This window comes from Mauremys reevesii, linkage group 10 (assembly GCF_016161935.1).
Source record: "Mauremys reevesii isolate NIE-2019 linkage group 10, ASM1616193v1, whole genome shotgun sequence".
Classification (NCBI taxonomy): Eukaryota; Metazoa; Chordata; order Testudines; family Geoemydidae; genus Mauremys; species Mauremys reevesii.
This window is the reverse complement of record NC_052632.1, coordinates 67908948-67928942: the sequence shown is the minus strand read 5'-3', so window position 1 is coordinate 67928942 and position 19995 is coordinate 67908948. Positions and strand designations below refer to the sequence as shown.

At 40.0% G+C, this 19995-nt stretch overlaps 1 protein-coding gene across 4 annotated transcripts in view; it reads left to right on the top strand.

Moving 5' to 3' along the window:
- SMG1 (SMG1 nonsense mediated mRNA decay associated PI3K related kinase) overlaps positions 1-19995 on the top strand; it is a 114753-nt gene that overhangs the window by 76695 nt on the left and 18063 nt on the right. For all 4 annotated transcript variants that reach the window (XM_039490807.1, XM_039490808.1, XM_039490806.1 and 1 more), the window contains exons 28-44: positions 402-561; positions 1046-1166; positions 3182-3430; positions 3879-4163; positions 4937-5081; positions 5542-5677; positions 6070-6300; positions 6418-6595; positions 7434-7595; positions 8548-8765; positions 11375-11529; positions 13181-13403; positions 16341-16587; positions 17343-17572; positions 18097-18345; positions 18790-18928; positions 19015-19124. In XM_039490807.1, coding sequence (XP_039346741.1) covers positions 402-561; positions 1046-1166; positions 3182-3430; positions 3879-4163; positions 4937-5081; positions 5542-5677; positions 6070-6300; positions 6418-6595; positions 7434-7595; positions 8548-8765; positions 11375-11529; positions 13181-13403; positions 16341-16587; positions 17343-17572; positions 18097-18345; positions 18790-18928; positions 19015-19124 — 3238 coding nt within the window. The remainder of the gene's footprint in view (positions 1-401; positions 562-1045; positions 1167-3181; positions 3431-3878; positions 4164-4936; positions 5082-5541; positions 5678-6069; positions 6301-6417; positions 6596-7433; positions 7596-8547; positions 8766-11374; positions 11530-13180; positions 13404-16340; positions 16588-17342; positions 17573-18096; positions 18346-18789; positions 18929-19014; positions 19125-19995) is intronic.

The following is a 19995-nucleotide window of genomic DNA, read 5'->3' as shown; positions in this document are numbered from 1 at the left end:
TAACTGTAGTCTTCCTTGTATTTAAGTATCAAGCTTTTGTTTGGCCGCCTTTCTGAGAGTACATGAAGTTGTTTTTCATGGATTAGGAGTATAAACTGCTACGAGAAAGAATAAGGAGGGATTTTAATTTTAGAGATCTAATGCGTTGTTCACCTGGCCTGTTGACAGTAAACAATGCTTTGTAACAGACAATCTGTTGACCTTACTGTGCATGATAAATTATAAGTTATGCAAGACTTGATCCTTTCTTCCATATGAAGAGGCTGAATTTTGCTGCCTGTTGCCTGTTCATAATTTTTTTATGTTGATAAATATCAATATCTATTAATTAAAGAGACAAGGACAATTAGTAGCTAATAGAATGGACTGTTCTAGTTTCTAACACTAAATCTTTATTTCAGAAATATTGTAAAATATCTGAAGCAGACGTCACGAATAGCCGTTGGACCTTTAAGACTTTCCACGTTGACTGTGTGTCAGTCATTGCCAGTGTTGAGCACTCTGCAGTTATATTGTTCATCTGCGTTGGAAAATACAGTATCAAGCAGACTTTCATCAGAGGTATTTTTTGTGTATAAATTTTAAAAATATTAATAAGGTCATATGTTAATACATGCATCAGGTAACGTCTTTCTACAGAACTGCTATTGCACGAACACTGTTGCACAGATGGGCTCATTCTTATTCAAACTAAGTTGAGAACATGTTGAATTTCCTAACATAGTTGCATTTGAAAATAATTTTTTTTGTTCTGTTAGTAAAATTTCTGACTATTTAACACCACTTCAATCTGCACCTCTGAAATCCCACAGTAAAAAGGGCTTCATTGCAGGACTCTTCAGACCTTACTTTAGACACCTCTCTCATGCAGTAACATTCCTTCTCGAACAGTCCAACTAATGAAATATTTTTGGTGTTACTTTGCTATATAAACTTAAATTAGTAAACTACAGCTTACTCCACTCTGAATTATTCTTTAGGTATTGAAAACTACAGGCTCTACATTATTCCATGACAAACATGACATTTTTTATGCATTCCGCAGGATTGTCTTATTCCTCTTTTTAGTGATGCTTTACGATCGTGCAAGCAGCATGATGTAAGACCATGGATGCATGCCCTAAGATATACTGTGTACCAGAATCAATTGCTGGAAAAACTTAAAGGTATCTAAATTTTACTTTTAACGTTCTGAAGTGTCTATACAGAATTAGTAACTTAGATCTTTGTTTTGGTAGAAGCACCTGCATTTTCATAGTTCAAATAATTTGCTTAGAAATATGAAATAAACATGTTTTATTTAGCAAATGCTTATGTATGTTATAAAATATTTAGGAAACATTGCTATAATGCAATTCACTCATCCTCAAATCTTTAAACACGTCCATTGTATTCTTAGACATATCTTGTGCTGTCATTAGTGTGTTTTCAAAATCAAGCTCCTTTACAGTAATTCAAGTATGCAGTATGCTTGCAGTGTGCAAAGAAGCTGGGTACGGGTAAAATCTCCGCCCTATTTTTCTTCTTCTTTTGGTAATCCATGAGTCTCAAATTTTAAACATCAAACTGGAATTAAAACTAGCTACATGAGACGAGAGCATACTATGGAAGAGTGATTAATGTTTTTAAAATTGGCTCCAAACAGGTTTTTTTACTTTTATATTATCTAATAGAGTCTTAAAATGGAAAAAAGTAAACAAATTGCAAAAATATTGCCTTGCTTACGTAACTAGTTTTGTGGCCTCTGACATCAGCCATCTGTTAAATTGCATGCATATTAGAAGGGCGAGAGCCCACAACCTTCTGCTCCAAAGCCATCTCATATATCACTTGACCTAACAGACTCTTCACTAGTTGTCAGTGATTTTTTTTTTTTTTGCTGTGAATCACCCATCTAATACTCTGGATTTTATCTGTCTTCTGATAAAAACATGTATCAGTAAAATCACACAATAATGAATTTGGACCATTGTCGAGAATCTAAAAACCCTTAAGTCATTCTTCTATCTTCAGAAAAGAAAACTCCCACTTAATGATCATTTAAAGAAAAGAAAAGAAAAAAAAGGTGCCTGGAAGAATAATGAAGGTTTATCATGATCTGAAGCTCTGTACAAATGTGGGTTCTGGCAAACCAATTAGAAATATTTGAGCAGCTCTCATCTCTTTGAAGAGAAAGCAAGTAGTATACAGACTAAGCCAGCATACCAGTTTTTTAAAATACTTATTTTGGAAGTTTTCACAGGTTTACAACATAGTGCCAAATCCAAAAGAGGTCCATTTCTTTTTGTTAGAATTTGATACAGAGAAAGCTTTTGACAGAATAGAGTGGAACTTTCTGTCTATGTAGTCCTATCATATTGACATTGACCCCCAATTCCTTAAATGGATAACTGCTCTTTATACTGGCAGCTGTCCCTTTTAGAGTTAAAACTCCCCTGTTTGAATTACACGGGGGAGCTAGGCAAGGATATCTATTGTTTCCTTTACTTTTTACATTTCCATACAGAGGATAAAGAATAACACATTTATCACAGTAAGAACGACAACACCTCAGAAAATAGCTTTATGTGCTAATGATGTAATAGTATCTAACATGATAATTTCCTTAAAATTAGTATCTAAAGAAATCCATGATGTCAGGAAACATGAGGCTTGAAATAAATTATAGTGGTTTTTATGTGCAATTATAAATCTGTAATACTAGCTATAAATTTGCCAGACTTTGAGATGTTATCTCTCCAGAAAACATTTGGGTTCAAATAGGCAACAAATTCTGTAAGATACTGGGGAATTAAAATCTCAAAACAGCCAAGAGCTATATGATTTAAATTTCAAACGATTATTTCAGCAGATGAAAAAACATTTGGGGTGCTGGGGGAAATATGCAGTTTCTTGGTTGGTAAGAATAGCCATGATCAAAATTAATATTGTTGCCCGGGAAATCTTTCTTGCTTCAAAATCTTTCTATAATCATTCCAGATAAAACTCTAGCAGTCATACAGCGAATGTTAGAATTTATATGGACTAAGAAAAGACCAAGAGTGAGTGCAGTTTTTTTCCTCTGTTGGTAATTGCATTCTGTATGTGGCTGGCATGGTGAGGAATCATCTGCTGTGTGTTCCAAATGCAATTATTGCTTTAAAACAAGATTTTGTTAACAAAAATTTGCTTTCTTTTTCAGAACAAACTGTCTCTGTTAGAAGTCATCTAATGGAACTGGGTCTAACGGCAGCAAAATTTGCTAGAAAACGGGGGAATGTGGCCCTAGCCACACGATTGCTTGCTCAATGCAGTGAAGTTCAGCTGGGAAAAACCACTACTGCTCAAGATTTAGTTCAGCACTTCAAAAAATTGTCAGCACCAGGTCAAATAGATGAAAAATGGAGTCCTGAACTTGATATTGAGAAAACAAAATTGTTATACACAGCTGGTTAGTGTTTGATAACCTCACACAGATACTATGGCTTATGGTACTTCTTGCCAGGTTGTTTTTTCCAAGAAATCATAATGGTACAGTAAAGCTAAAAATTGCTTTTATCCCAGTAACTAATGTCTCAGTTTGAGTATTTTAAAATGGCTTTTCTCTTCAGTTGTTTAGATTTGAAGGAAAGGAGGAGAAAATCCCTTTATTACAAATTGCTGAGAGTATATAATTGTTTCTATATTATAAGTTTAACTCTTACAAATATTTGGTCCTGTAGTATAGACTCTCTTATAATACCCCAGTAACATTAGCAGATAGAAAAAGGCAGTCTCTCATTTCTGTTCATAATTTGTTAAAGCTGCATTTGAAATTTGTGGAATTTGAGATTACAGGGAAGTGCTTTGAATAAAACTAACATATCTAGTAAAAATTTACTGTGTGTCTTGATATATAGGTCAGTCAACACACGCTATGGAAATGCTGAGTTCTTGTGCCATATCCTTCTGCAAATCTGCCAAAGCCGAATATGCAGTAGCTAAGTCTATTCTTACACTGGCTAAATGGATTCAAGCTGAATGGAAAGAGATTTCAGGACAACTAAAGCAAGTATACAGAGCACGACAGCAACAGAATCTCACTGGCCTTTCTACATTGTCTAAAAACGTATATACTTTGATTGACCTGCCAGCTGTTAATACAATAGAAGAGGAATATCCTAGGATTGAAAGTGAATCTACAGGTAAAAGTTCCTCCTTCTAGTTTATGCTTTGCCGGACTATATGGTTACTCAGATGTGTTGGTTCCAAGAAGGGGCGGAGCCAGTTGCACTGGTAAAGTTAAATGTGGTACAACTGCTTTGCTATTTAAAAAAAAAAAAAAGGATTTTTGGACTTAGGTTAAGATTTTACATAAAATTCATATTTCGGTGTTTTGTAGAATTTAAATACTAATGGGAACGACAGGAACTTGGAATGAATTCTCTACGGGCAGCACTATCCTTTGTTATGCTTTTGTGATAACTTTAAACTCTCACTTAAGATCTAGCACCCAGACACTGAATATAAAAGATCTACCGGTATATTTAAATATCTTTAATAAACTTTTAAAACAATTATAAGATTTTTTTTCCTCGAGGGGTAACTCATCTTCTTTCTAAACAACTTTTATTTCTCAACTCTCATTTCTCTTACAATTGTGATGTGTTTTGCAGTTAGTGAAGTTGGTTGTTTTTAGGAGATTTCTCCAAGTGTCACAATTAAATTTTTCTTTATTTGAATCTGGACTTCCTATGTAATTTAGGCCTCTGTTCAACACGTGCTCTCTACCTGACTTGAATCTATATTCTCTTCTCTTTCCCCTTCCAATTCTCCACTCTCCTTAAAGTGATATATAGAAGTCTCAGTCTCTGAAGCACAGTATACTGGTATTTTGGAGATCACTATTCTCATAAATGTGAATCAGATGTGTTATTTTTGTGTGTAAGCCTTTGTTGCTCTATTTCCACCACCACAGTAAATATTGGCGTTGGAGAACCTGACTTCATTTTGGGGCAGCTGTATCACCTGTCTTCAGTACAGGCACCTGAAGTAGCCAAGTCATGGGCAGCATTGGCTAGTTGGGCTTACAGATGGGGCCGGAAGGTAGTTGATAATGCCAGGTAAATCTATTATCCTTATTAAAAAAAAAATGTAAATATGTTAATTTGACATTTGTTGAGTATATCTTAGCTCTCAATAAGTGTAATTCACCCCTGTGTGGTGCAGAGAGCCAAAACAAGATGGATGTGCCACTTGTGTTCTGTTTTGATTGCTGGCCCTCCGAATAGGGGTGAATTCACCCTAAGATGAAGCCTTAAATATACAGTATTAAAAAAGGTAAGTACATCTCTACCTCGATATAATGCCATCCTCGGGAGCCAAAAAATCTTACCGGGTTATAGGTGAAACCGCATTATATCGAACTTGCTTTGATCCGCTGGAGCGCGGAGCCCCACCCCCCTGGAGCCGCTGCTTTACTGCGTTATATCAGAGGTCGTGTTATTTCGGGGTAGAGGTGTAGCTCTTTAAATATTTATATTAATTGTGGTTTTGGGGTTGATGACTTATTAAATGTTACAGTCAGGGAGGTGTCCGTCTTCTGCCAAAAGAGAAATCTGAGGTTCAAAGCTTGCTTCCTGACAACATTTCAGAGGAAGACAGAGAGAAAATCTATGGCATTCTTGGACAGGCAGTATGTCGTCCCGCTGGAATTCAGGTAAGTGGAAACTTGCATTCTTGAAAAATGTTCCAATTAATTCAGTTTGCCACTTTAGCTTTCCTCCCTGATTGTGTAGCGGACTACAATATTTATATAATGCCTTACATCAAACGTCTTCCAAAATAGCATACTGCATAAAAAATGCAGAAATTCCCAAAGAAATAAGGTATGTTAGTGATTACATGTGTATGGCATTATGTCTGCTCTGGGAGATTATGGCTATATTATGGAATGAGGCAACTTAAAACTGTGTGTATACACATTTTCAAATTCCTGGCTACCCTTTCCAGGATCAGCAATTAATATACATTGTGGAAAAGTTTTGTGGTCTTGTTCAAAACAATTATCTCATTCTTTCCTCTTAATATTCTTGCATAATCTGAGTTTAGGATGAAGACATGACTCTACAGATCACAGAAAATGAAGACAATGAAGAAGATGACATGGTGGATGTTATATGGCGTCAATTGTTGACTAGTTGCCCGTGGCTTTCAGATCTTGATGAAAATGCAACAGAGGGGTTAATTAAAGTGTGGAGAAAAGTAGTAGACAGAATCTTCAGTCTCTATAAACTGTCCTGCAGTGCATATTTTACCTTCCTTAAACTCAATGCTGGTCAGGTATGCATTATTGTCTGCTGTGGTGATGAAAGCTAGTTCCTAAACATTTTTAAAGCTCAAGACCCATGACAAAAAGTCTGGTCAGTTAAGAGTGCTATTTCTTTGTATAATATGTAGGTTCCTCTTGATGAAGATGATCCCAGACTACTTTTAAGAAACACTTCTGAACAAAGCACTGATGACGTTATTGTGATGGCAACCTTGAGATTGTTGAGGTTACTTGTGAAACATGCTGGAGAGCTTAGACAATATCTAGAGCAGGGACTAGAAACAACCCCTACTGCTCCATGGAGAGGTAAGGTAGTTTTAGCTGAATTATTAAATTGAATTTTGACAAACTTTTTTGCTAAATATAAACAAACAGAAAACTTCTTATGAAACTTGTCTGTACAAACCTTTGTCTTTCAACCCTTATAAACCCTGAGTTTGTAACATTTTTATATACAATAGTTTGTCTCCCACATAATAAGCAGATTATTGTGTACTCTTCTTTTAACAAAACTTAACTTCTAAAAAGTTTTTGGTATTTCCCAAGACTTTTGCAAAGACTAACCTGCATTCAAATTTGAAAGACTATTTTAAGTTTCTTGTAGGAAGGTGAATGACCTCTTCCCAGCTGGGCCAGAGGGATGCACCATATATCCCTGAATTACAGTGGTAACTACTGGACAGTGGCAGCCCTTCCAGGAATGGGGGAATTCCTACCACTTGTTTCAAGTGCTAGGATTAGTCAGCAAGATGCAGTGACCTGACCATAAAAGAGTGATGCTGAGTGGAAATGGGTCTCTTCTTATTCCACCTTCTACACCGTCACAAAACACATTTATTTTTGGAGCTTCTAGTGATACAATCCCTAAAAACTATATGACACTAAGAGGCCCAATGGGCAGGACGCAGTTCCTAGAGATTTATGTACTAAATATAATTGACTCTGCTCCTTGAATAATGGTGGTGGTGGTGAAATAATCTAGTACCCGTACAGTAAAAGGTAGAGATCTTGCTGTGGTTTAAAGAACAGGAGAATGTGACTTTTCAGTTTCTTGTTACAAAAATTACACACCACTGAAAACATGTTTCTGTGGCTTGAGTGTACAAAACTCAATGTAGCCCTTCTTCTGCTCCTTTTTGTGAAGGTATTATTCCTCAGCTCTTCTCCCGCCTGAACCACCCTGAAGTATATGTTCGTCAAAGTATTTGCAATTTACTGTGTCGAGTAGCTCAAGATTCTCCTCATCTTATATTGTATCCTGCAATAGTGGGTACCATTTCACTTAGCAGTGAATCCCAGTCTTCAGGTATGGAAGGATTCTTTTTGTTGTTGTTGGGGTTATTACTTAATGCCAAAATAGTTGATAAATGCAAAATGAAATAATGTTCAGAAGGTCCATTTTAAACAATTTGCTGAGAAATACAGCAAGTCTATGTATGTGTGCTGCTAGCTGGACTGCAGTATGTTTGAACTTTTTACTGTTTATACAGTAAAATGCCATTACAGTAAAATTGTTCTGATTAGTCTCATCACTTCGGTCATATCCTTTGATATAACACTCCTTAAGGCGTGAAGTATTATGGACTACACCTGTGAACAGTCTAAAATTCTAGTACCTTATATGGAGACCGAACCTCTGGGGGATGAGGGATGATGGGGGGGGAGGGGGTGGGGGGGGGGTGGGGTGGGGGCGGGGGTCGGCGGGGGGGCGGGGGGGGGGGGGGGTGGCGGGGGGGGGGGGGCTGAGGGTTTGGGAGGCAGCCTGTGCAGGCAGGGCAGGGAGCAGGGCAGGGGCAGAGGAGGGCAGGCAGGCCTGCAGCACCTGGACTGCAGGCTAACAGCCCCTCCCGCAGCAGCGCGGCAGCAGCTGTCAGGGACGCAACAACAGGCAGGGCGGGGGGCGGGGGGGCGGAGGGGGGGTGGGGGGGGGGGGACCTGCTCAGGCAGGGAGTGGGAGGTGGGGACTGCTGCGGGGTGGGGGGGACCAGGCAGGACCGGGGAAGAGGGACCCCAGCTCAGCTATTTGCAGGAGCAGGGCGCCCAGCTGAATGTGTGGGGGGCCCACCCCACACAAGTATATATGGAGACCCCTTTGGCACAACATAATTTTTTCATTATGATGTCATATATTATATCTAAGCCTTTTATACTTCCATATGTTTGTGCAGTACCTAGCATAATGGGCCCCAGATTCAAAATTTGGCCTTGGGATGCTACTGCAATATGTATATTACTCCAATGCACTTTTTCTAATGTAGGGAACAAGTTGCCCTCTGCAATCCCTACTTTGCTAGGTAACATTCAAGGCGAAGAACTATTAGGTGGTGAATGTGAAGGAGGAAGTCCCCCAGCTTCTCAAGAAAGTAATAAGGATGAACCAAAAAATGGATTAAATGAAGACCAAGCAATGATGCAGGACTGCTACAGCAAAATTGTAGAAAAACTGTCAACTGCAAATCCAACCATGGTGTTGCAGGTACAATAAATTGTTTTTTTGTAATTTATTCAGGCTGACTTGTAACGAGACATACAGTTTGTGAAATTATGTATGCTTCTTTGAGTGCTTGTACGTGTCCATTCCAATGTAGGTGTGTGCACGCCCTGAGCACAGTTGCCAGAATTTTTTCCCTTAGTGGTATCTGTCAGGTCAGCTCCAGCGCCCCCTGGTGCTGTGCGCTCATAGTGCTGGTATGAAGCCCAGCTGAGCCCACATCCCTTTAGTTCCTTCTTACCACCCATGACAGATGCTGGAACTTCCCTCTTTGCTCAGGCAATCTCTTCCAGTGGTTCTTGGTTCGTGTAGTTTAGCTAGTGTAGTGGTGGTGGTAGTATTTTTAGTAGTTAGTGTGTTTTGGATGCCTCTGTACTTAGTTGGAAAGGCTTGTCCACTCCCCAGTGCCAGATGCCTCTATCACCGGACTTTAAGCCCTGCTCTTCCTGTGGCAAGTTGACTAATCGCATCTTCACCAGACCCTCTAAATCGCCACCACAGCATTAACTACATCAACGGGCAGGGCGGAGTGCTCTCTTCCTCCCTATGCCAGGAGGCAATCCGGCTGTGGGAGTTCTGCATTACACACTCAGTCTACCTGGAAGCATCTTACCTGCCAGGTACACAAAACCAATTCACAGATCACTTCAGTAAGTCCTTCTCCACTCACCACGAGTGGTCCCTTTGTCCAGATATGGCAAGGGACATCTTCCAGAGGTGGGGGACTACCTTTATAGACCTGTTCGCTACTTGCGATAACAGGAAATGCCATCAGTTTTGCTCCCTGAGGGTCCACAGCCTTGGGTCTCTTATTGGTGCCTTCCTGTTGGCATGGACAACCTACCTGTATTAACCCCTCCCCCCCTTTCCATTAATTCACAAGGTTCTGTCAAAGATCAAGCAGGACTGATCACAGGTCATCCTTATAGCCCTGGCATGGCTCAGATAGCACTGGTTCACCATCCTCTTAAGCCTTTTGGTGGAGCCCCAAGACTGGCTCCCACTGCACCTGGACTTGATCACCCAGGACCACGGTCAGCTGCTCCACCTGAACCTCAAGGCTCTTCATCTGACGGCCTGTAATCTTCATGGCTGAATCCTGAAGAGCAAATTTGCTCAGAGCAGGTTCATAGATTCCTACTAGGCAGTAGAAAATCTTCCACCATGGCAACTTACCTGGCAAAATGGAAACGATTCTCCTTCTGGTCTTCCCAATGCAGGGTTCCACCTATACAGTCCTCATTGCAACTTATTTTGGAGTCCTTCTGTCTTGATACAAGACATTGGCCATTTCATCTTTCTATCTTAAAGTTGACAACAAATTGGTCTTTTTGCACAAAATGGTAATCTGTTTTCTCAAAGGCCTTGAGGGGAAACCGATATCTCCTTGGGACCTAAACCTTGTCCTGCCAAAGCTGACAGGCTCGCCCTTCGAGCCACTAGCAACATGCTTGCTGTTGCATCTCTCCTGGAAAGTGGCCCTCACTTCAGCCAGAAGAGTTTCAGAGATCTGAGGCCTCACATTGGAACCCCCATATATGATGATCTTCAGAGAGAAAGTACAGCTGTGCCTGCATCCAAAGTTCCTCCCAAAATTGGTTTCACAATTCCATTGCAGCCAAGCAGTTTTTCTAACAGTATTCTACCCTAAGCTGTATGCAGATGGGGAAGAACAGCATCTGCACTTCTTGGATGTTAGATGGGCCCTGGCATTGTATAGTCAAAGGACCAAACTGTTCCGCAGATCAACTGTTCATGGCGATAGCTGAGAGAATGAAGGGGCTCCCCATCTCTGCCCAGAGGATTTTGTCTTGGATTACTTCATGTATCCGGGCATGTTACGACTTTGCGGGAGTCCCTCCTCCACCTAACCTGACTGCTCACTCCACAAGATCTCAGGCCTCTTCAGTCGCTTTCCTAGCTCAAGTCCCTCATTAAGATATCTGCAGGGCAGCAACCTCATCCTCGGTGCACACATTCTCAGCGCACTGTGCCATTACCCAACAAGCCAGAGACTATGCCAACTTCGGCCGCGCAGTGTTGCAGTCAATATGTCCTTGAACTCTGAGCCCACCTCCTGTGCAACTGCTTGTGAGTCACCTACATTGGAATGGACATGTGTAAGCACTCCAAGAACAAATGTTTGCAAACCTTTCTAGAACTCTTGTTCTTCGAGATGTGTTGCACATATCCATTCTAAGACCTGCCCGCCGTTCCCTCTCCTGAAGCGATCGGTAAGAAGAACCTGAAAGGGGGCGGGGGCAGTGGGGACCTTTTATACTGGTGCTATGAGCATGTAGCACCAGGGGGTGCTGGAGCCGATCCGATGGAAAAAAAATTCCAGCAGATGTGCTCTGGGCACTCTCACACCTACATTGGAAAGGACATGTGCAATATATTTCAAAGAACAACAGTTACAGAAAGGTTAGTAACTGTTTCTTTTGGGTGGAGGATTGTTAAAGTTTTCAGTGTAACTTTGATCGTACTGTAAGGATGTCATTCTTTCAAGACTTTCAAGCTGCTATTAAATAGATGAAATAGAAATAAAATTCTTGAACTTTAAAAATGAGGGCATTTTAAATTATTTTATACAGGTTCAGATGCTAGTAGCAGAGCTGCGCCGAGTTACAGTTCTTTGGGATGAACTTTGGTTGGGAGTGCTGTTGCAGCAGCACATGTATGTCCTCAGACGGATTCAGCAACTGGAAGATGAAGTCAAGAGGGTTCAAAACAACAACACTCTACGGAAGTAGGTTTTCATGAATAACTCCTAAGTAAAAATTGGTGAGAAAAGACAGGTTGTCATTGCACGCTAGAATTATTAAATTGACCAGTCATGCTTTTCCTCCTAAATTGGAGGTCAGGGTGCCACAGCTCATACTTTGCACTCCATTTGCACCACACAAAAGGTGCAAGGGGAGCAAAATACACCAACACGTTCTTTGCTGTGGATCCCCCCAGTATGGAGCAGTCACCTGTGGGCGTAGAGCTAAGGTATTCATATCCTGCTCCTTCTTCTTTTCTCACAGCCCCAGTACAGGCTCATGTCACCTGTGTAGAGGTTTGTCAGGGGTAGAGATGGGAGTGGCTGTTGTACACTATCCTCCAGCTATTCACCTCTGGAGGGACAGCTAACAGCTCATGTTAGGCTTGTACAGGAAGCTTTAATCGATTTTCAATTTTCAATTTCTTTTTTCCATTCCTGGGTTTTTCTGGATGGCTGTGTGGAGGAGCGAAATTATGCCTTTTGAAGCACTTGTCTAGCCTCAGGCAGAATCAGATGAGCTTCAGTCTTGCTCTCCCTGTAATTTACTGCAGTCTAGCATGGAAGCAGACGATAAAGAAGCCAAAACTATTACTGCTTCCTCATATGCAGTGCTGTATGCAGCTAGGGAGGGAGCAGCAGCTGCTCAGAACCCTCCATGCTCACACCAGAGCAGCTCCTGTGACTGGAGAGAGAGAACTGACAGGTTGTGCCTTTATTCCCCATAGTGATGGGGCTGATTCAGAGGCTTCCATTTAAAAAAATTAGAAGCCAAAGCAGAGGGGACCATATTTTCAATATGTAACCAAATACAAATTTTCATCTTAACACAGTCACCCTCAAAGTTTAAAGGTTTAAAGAACTGAGGACCAAAGATTGGACATCCCTCTCTTGACTGCTTTTAGTTTGTTGTCTCTTATTAATGTGTGAGATCACCTTTATCATATATCTGTTTGATTCTAAGTTCGGCACTGGTTGGCAAGATTGAAGATGGCAAAATATACTTAAATTTAACTATTAACACTTCTGTAATTCATCTTTTCAATTCTAAGACATTTTATTTGGTATAATTTTGTACCCAACACTAGTGTATCCATTTTTGAAATGTTAGACATAAGTATTTCTGGTACTACTGATCTGTCTCCTGTCCTGAAACATCAACCATTGACAAGTTCCCAGTGTGTATTGCCTCCTCTTCTGAAAGGCATCACAAAAGGTTTGTTTTGCAGTGTTTGTTTTGCTATTCAGGTTTGTTTTGCAGTGTTTTTTTAATGAAGAAGACAGGAGCTTAAAACAACAATGGTGGTTGTTCTTTGACAATTATTTCTACGTTTATGATATAATATAGAAATACTGTTAAGTGTTTTATGCATACATAAGTAGCTTTTTTTTTTCTTCCTGGTATTAACGTCTGGTTGGCTCACTTGTGGGTTTTTAAATATTGCTTGCTGGTGTTAAAATACGTATTTTCTTCTATTTTATATTTATCCTGAAAGATTGGTATCTTAATTTCAGTCTTTCTATTTAACTGGGTAACCATCAGTATGATGTATCCTATAATAAATATGCCTTTTATTTTAAAATACTTCATTTTTAAAGCTGATATAGAATTATTTTTTCTCTCTTTCCTACCTAGAGAGGAAAAGATAGCAATCATGCGTGAAAAGCATACAGCTCTAATGAAGCCCATTGTATTTGCTTTGGAACATGTACAAAGCATCACTGCAGCTCCTGCAGAAACTCCTCATGAAAAATGGTTTCAGGACAACTATGGAGATGCAATTGAAAATGCTTTGGAAAAACTTAAGAACCCTTCTAATCCTGCTAAACCTGGAAGCAGCTGGATCCCGTTTAAAGAGGTAATGTATCTTCAACTTGCTATAAAGAAAGTTATATATACAATCTGATAACTTCTTCTGCTACATATGATTAAACTGATTTCGTACTTGTTAGTGAAATGACTAATGTACCAGTCAAAGTTTCTTCCTCTGTTTCATGAGTTTGAATGTCACATTATTTTAGGACTAGATCATAGCTGGTTGAATCTGGGAAAATTAATAAGAACAGATTTTTGTGTCTTCATTGCAAGGCAAATATTTTTGTCTCAAGAGGGGAAGCTAACATTGGGAACTTGTTTAAAATCACAATAGGGCCAAATTAGGGCAGTGGTGCTCAAATTATAGTTTGCAGAATGACATGCTTAGGAACCAGGTGCGTTAGGACAAAGGAAATATCCTCTCATGGATTAAGTAGACTGCAGACTGAAGCAATGTGAGAGCTACCACTGCATCAATAAGCATCTGTCCTCCGGTATCATCTGACTATAGGTTGGCTTCATCCTTTGAAATTTGGGTAATGTTCCATATGCACTTTTTTTTTATGCCCTCTCCAGGCCTTATAGGAGCTCTGTGATCAAATCCTAGTATTTTGCCTCTGCCACAAATACAGCTTATATCTTTACCCTCTCCAGTACTAACCTTCCAGCCATTGGTAGTACTTTCCTTTTTTAACCTCTTACCTTCTAGTCTGTAGGATCCTGGAAAATGATAGGAGCAAGCAGCTATTCCTTTCCTGTTTTTTTTCCCATGCTCTCTTCAAACTTCTCCCCATCTCCCTCCCCATGAGCCTAGTCAGCTCAGACTTTGCTACCAAACACATTCCCTCTCTTGGAAGTCCAGCAGTGCTCCAATCAGTTTTAACAGCAGTTCTCAACTTCTCCAGTTTTTCACATGACATGCTTTCTACCACCTGACAGCCTTTCTCAAAAATCTCACAATTCTTGCAGTCTCTCCTAGTTCCTCCAGGTACTGGCTTCGCCATCTCAGTACTGGAAGAATTGGGATGCTAGATCAAGATAGGACATACAGCTCTCTTCTGAAGGTTTCTTTGGTGAGACTTTTTGGGGTTATGAAATAATGAGACTTTTATAATCCCTCCACCAGTGCATTTGGCTGATATTTTTCTACTGGTTGAAGCCTGCGTTTGGAGCTTCAACAAGTTCCATGAACTGCCATCCTGGAGTTGTTTTAGATGGTTTCATTAAACGTCTCAGCCCCAGCACTGTGTAGAGACAGTCCTTCAATGCTGGCAGCTCTGGACCTGGCAGAACATCTTGGTCACCTACTGTAATATGGGGCCTTTATCTGTTAGCTGTCCCTTGTGGCAGGATGGGGAGCTACACCACCTCACTCTATCCCCCTTATGCCACTGAGTTCCAGCTCAGGGCCCTTGTTTGGAACACCCAGAACCAACCTTTCTCAGTCCCTTGCTGCTCCCTGAGCTTCCTCCTACCTTTCTTCCTCTATAGGCTTACCCAGTGCCTTGTCCTGCTTCTCTCTTTTTGGAGCAATGGCTTCTCACCAGTTTCCTGGGATCCTCTCTGCAGTCCTGCCTCTCTGGCAGCTGCCTTTTCCCTCAGGAGTTCCCCCTCTAACTGAGGTACCTTTTATCATGTCCAGGTGCTAAACTGTCAAATTAACTGCCTCCATGAGTTAACTTCTCCTAGGTGAACCTGAGCTGTCTCATTCCCCCTTGTGGAGCTTCTGAGAGGTAGGCTGTGCCCCTGACCCCTTCAGGGGGCTAACTACCCTCTGACACCTACATATCTCTCACTTCATACCTGCTAAGTCTTAGGATATGTCTTGTGACTCCTTTTTGGTCATATCCTATCCTGTTTTATTGCTGATGCCTTAGAAGGTTGTAGCAACAAAAATGCTCTTACAGGGCGGAAAAGAGAACTGAAACCTGGTCTATACTAAAATCTTGCATTGGTGTAGCTATGTATCTCAGGGGTGTGAAAAGTTTAGAGACGTAGGCCAGTTCTGTACTACAGACCTGTTACAATATAACTACGTCGCTCAGGGGTATGAAAAATCCACACACCTGAGCAACATAGGTCAGTATAACTATCCCCATGTGTAGACAGCGCTGTGTCAACAGGAGAGCTTCTGTTGACATAGCTACCATCTCTCGGGGAGGTAGATTAACGGCGCTGATGAAAGAAGCTCTCAGGTCGGCATAGTAGTATCTTCACTAAAGCACTGCAGCAGTGCCACTAAAGCGCTGTACATGAAGGCAAGCACATAGCTATACCGGCCTAACACCCCCCCCCCCCCCCAATCTCCCCGTAGACAGCACTAGGTCAATGGAAGAATTCTTCCAATCTGCGGCCTCTCAGAGAGGTGGATTTACATATACTGGCAACAGAATCCCTCCCGTGAGTGTAGCTATGCTGAATCATGGCAGCGTTTTAAGTGTAGACATACCTAAAGAGAGAGAGGTTGTAAATGACATTGTCCAACTGTTAAATGGCCAGAGCCAACTGGTAATTGAACGGGATTGGTAGATGGATGCAATTTAATATGTAAATTGGTTTTCTTGAAGTTAGCCTGTTCTGCAAAACAGAAGTGAGGAAATGTGCAGATTTCTTGGTAGCAAGTAACTCTCTAGTGCTCTGTTCTGCCCTTTTTGTCTGTTCCCAAAACAGACCTAGTACCAAATCTTAATAAATACAGGAACTAACCCCTTTTAAGAGCATTCCCTTACTGTAAATACAGTTATCTCTAAGCCAAAACCTTTTCTTTTGTTAAATAAAGATGGTGAAAATGTTACTGCCTCTGATATGTTTTGTCACCAATAATTATAAATATAGATTAGTACATCAATAAAATGGAAGAATACATGGCTTAAGAAAGCAATTCCTTCCTTCCCCCCAAAAGTGGAAAATCTATTTGTTTTTGTAAATGTTTACCTATACATCAGCTTGAACTTCAGCTTTTTAACAATTTCTTTTAAAGGTTATGCTAAGTTTGCAACAAAGAGCACAAAAACGTGCTAGTTACCTCTTACGCCTTGAAGAAATTAGTCCTTGGTTGGCTGCCACGATGAACACTGAAATAGCACTCCCTGGAGAAGTGTCCGCTAGAGACACAGTCACGATTCAAAGCGTGGGGAGCACTATCACAATTCTGCCTACTAAAACCAAACCCAAAAAACTCCTTTTCCTGGGTTCAGATGGGAAGAACTACCCATACCTTTTCAAAGGTAAGACCTGGAAATGTCCTCAGGATTGTGTGTGTGTGGGGGGGGGATTTGCTAAAATATTGGGCAGATGCATGTTTTATATGTATATTATTCAGGCTTACACTCACTTTTAATTAGAGAGTAGCACCTCTAAAGTTGGAAAGATGTATTGTGAACATTGAGTGTGTATTGTGATAGTCAGCCTGGCCAAAAAACCTTTCAGGCAGCCCTTAAAACTATACCTGAACAGTGGATGAGAGACATTGTAGGTGTCTATATGTAATAATGTCGATCATCCATCGGCTTTTCTTTCCACAAATGCTGTAAGATTCTTTGACTCACATAAGCTGCAGAAGAAGAGGCCTGTGGGTCCTTGTGGCTGTTGCATCAGAAAACAGAGTTCCAGCTGCAGCCTGTTTTGATCTTCCTTATCAGCTGAACTCTCTCACAAAACTCATGCAGTAGGTTAAAGAGAGCACCTCAGCCTGAGGCTTCACACATTCCTGTGAATGGTACGGAAGTGCTCTGCAGAGCTGGCACTCCACTTGCATGCTTCTCCCATGGAGTTAGAACAGCAGCCCAAGCCCAAGGACTGTTCCATTAGCAAATACCTCATTGCTTAGGAACCCATTCTGGGCCTGGATAGATATGTAGCTGTTTTAAGTCTAAAATGGAATGTGCACTTAAGAAATGCTACACTAAGGCGAAAAAGCTTTTATAGTTTGTTGTAGAAGCTAAATTTTAAACAGAATACTTTCTTAAATTTTATAATACAGGTTTAGAAGATTTACATCTAGATGAGAGAATCATGCAGTTTTTATCAATCGTGAACACCATGTTTGCTACCATTAATCGTCAAGAGACACCACGGTTTCATGCTAGGCACTATTCCGTGACACCACTGGGAACGAGATCTGGCCTAATTCAATGGGTGGATGGAGCCACTCCTTTATTTGGCCTTTACAAGCGGTGGCAGCAGCGAGAAGCTGCTTTACAAGCACAAAAGGTAAGTGCTGTATTTTAAACTAATTAGCACCTCTCAGAAGTGGAATATTTCACAAGTTGCTTTAAAACCTAAAGCAAATATTAAAATATTTTTTATGATTTTTATCTGTACATGTGTTCATGCTGAGTAGATCTGTATCCCATTTTAGTTTCTTTTCCCATTCTTAGCTCTTTTGTCACTTTAGCTTCTGTAGCTTTAGAATGGGATTTTAAAAAGTGCTATATGTTGTCCTAACCCTGCTGCTACTGAATTCAGTTGTAAAAGTCCCATTGACTTCAGTAGAAGTTGAGGTAGGACAGTGCTGAGTGCTTTGAAAATCACTGTCATAAATTTAAAAACAAACAAACAAAAAAAAAAAAACCTCCTGAATTTGAAATAGTCCAAGCGCTGCAAGTTATTATCCAGAGGGAGGATTTAGATTCCAAATATTTTTTTTTTAGTCTGAACTGACTTTAGGATAACTTTTGTAACTCAGTATTGTAGTTAGAATAAATAAGAGAGCTTTATAATGCAATTTCTTGTAGGCTCAGGATTCTTACCAGACCCCTCAAAATCCTGGAATAGTACCTAGACCCAGTGAACTTTACTACAGTAAAATTGGACCTGCTTTGAAGGCAGTTGGGCTTAGTCTAGATGTATCTCGTCGTGACTGGCCTTTGAACGTAATGAAGGCTGTTCTAGAGGAGCTTATGGAAGCAACTCCACCAAATCTTCTAGCTAAAGAACTTTGGTCATCATGTGCTACACCTGATGAGTGGTGGAGAGTTACACAGGTAAGCTAACATATATTATTTTCCTTTTTAACACCATATTTTTGACTTAGGGGAGGGGCAGCAGATGCTTGGGATGCTTATAGCAATGGCACTCTTGTAGGGACAGGTGAGCTAGTACTATTGAATCATCACTTAACAGAAGTGTGTGCTTTAATATGGATAGTTGGAAGAAGGAAGAGCAAGAGATTGGGAGTAAAAGCAGGAAAAATGGTGTCCTAGAAAGAAGTGGAAAAACCTGATTACATGTAATCTTAATTAACCTGTTACTTGAAGTTCTTAAAGAAATGAGTGCTCTGTTGGTAGATGTCCTGAGACAATCAGTAAAGGAGAACTTGCAACTGACTGCTGTGAATTATCCTAAAAAGAATATAATAATAAAATAATTAAGTGATTTTTTTTAAGATTCCTAAAACCAAAAACATGATTCTGAAATTTTCTTTAAAGTCATACGCGAGATCGACTGCAGTTATGTCCATGGTTGGCTATATAATTGGTCTTGGAGACAGACATCTGGATAATGTTCTTATCGACATGACTACAGGAGAAGTTGTACATATAGATTACAATGTTTGTTTTGAAAAAGGTAAAAAAATATTTTTTTTGTGTTTTATACATAGTTCAAATATAACCTTTTCTTAATAATTAAAAATCTGAATCTTTCTCTTGAAGGAAAAAGCCTTAGAGTACCAGAAAAAGTTCCGTTCCGGATGACACACAATATTGAAACAGCACTTGGAGTAACAGGAGTAGAAGGGGTTTTCAGGCTTTCTTGTGAACAGGTAGGCTGTGTGACTTCTAGAAATGTGGGGAACTCTCATCTGTTCTTTGTTTTTTGGAAATGCTTCCCTTCTCCTTACTGCCTTTTCAAACCCTTATTCTATTCTTTTTCTTTAAATGTTGTTTGATATGGAGGAAATAAGAGTATTATTTTGGGGACGTTTTATATTTTTGTGAAACACTTTTAAAAAAAAAATAAAAAAGCGTGCAAGTGTATAAAATTTAGCTGCAGATATTGGCATGATCACAATGGTCCATTGTTTGGCAGGTTTAATTGACTTCTAAAAATTAGGCTCTCCAGATCAGAAATATAAAGTATTATGTTTAGAATATTATGTTAAAATTTGAGATAAATGCAATGTAAGAAGCACATAGCCCATCATACCTGCTAACATTAGAAATAAGGCACATCTTTAACCGTGAGTGTGATTAACTATTGGAACAAACTACCACGGGAAGTGTTGGATTCTCTATCTCTTGATGTCTTCAAATCAAGACTTGGATGCCTTTCTGGAAGATATGCTTTGGCCAAACACAGGTTTTTGAGCACAGTACTGGAGTAATGGTGTGAAATGTACTGGCCTGTGATATATAGGAGGTCAGACTAGATGATCTGATTATATCTTCTGGCCTTAAGCTCTATGAAGCTATTATGTCTTATGGGGATATATAAGACGGTTAGAGAATTTAATACCTGAAAAGTTTTTGTATTCTAATAGTAAATTGAGGGGGCATTTCTGGAGAACTTGTGGTGATGTGACAAAGAAGGCATTAAGTTTCACTGAAATCTTAACTTACTACTAAGCATGTTCAGAGACTTCTTTCAGCTGCTAAGAGCCTTTTTCTTTATTCCTGCATAACAAACAGATGATA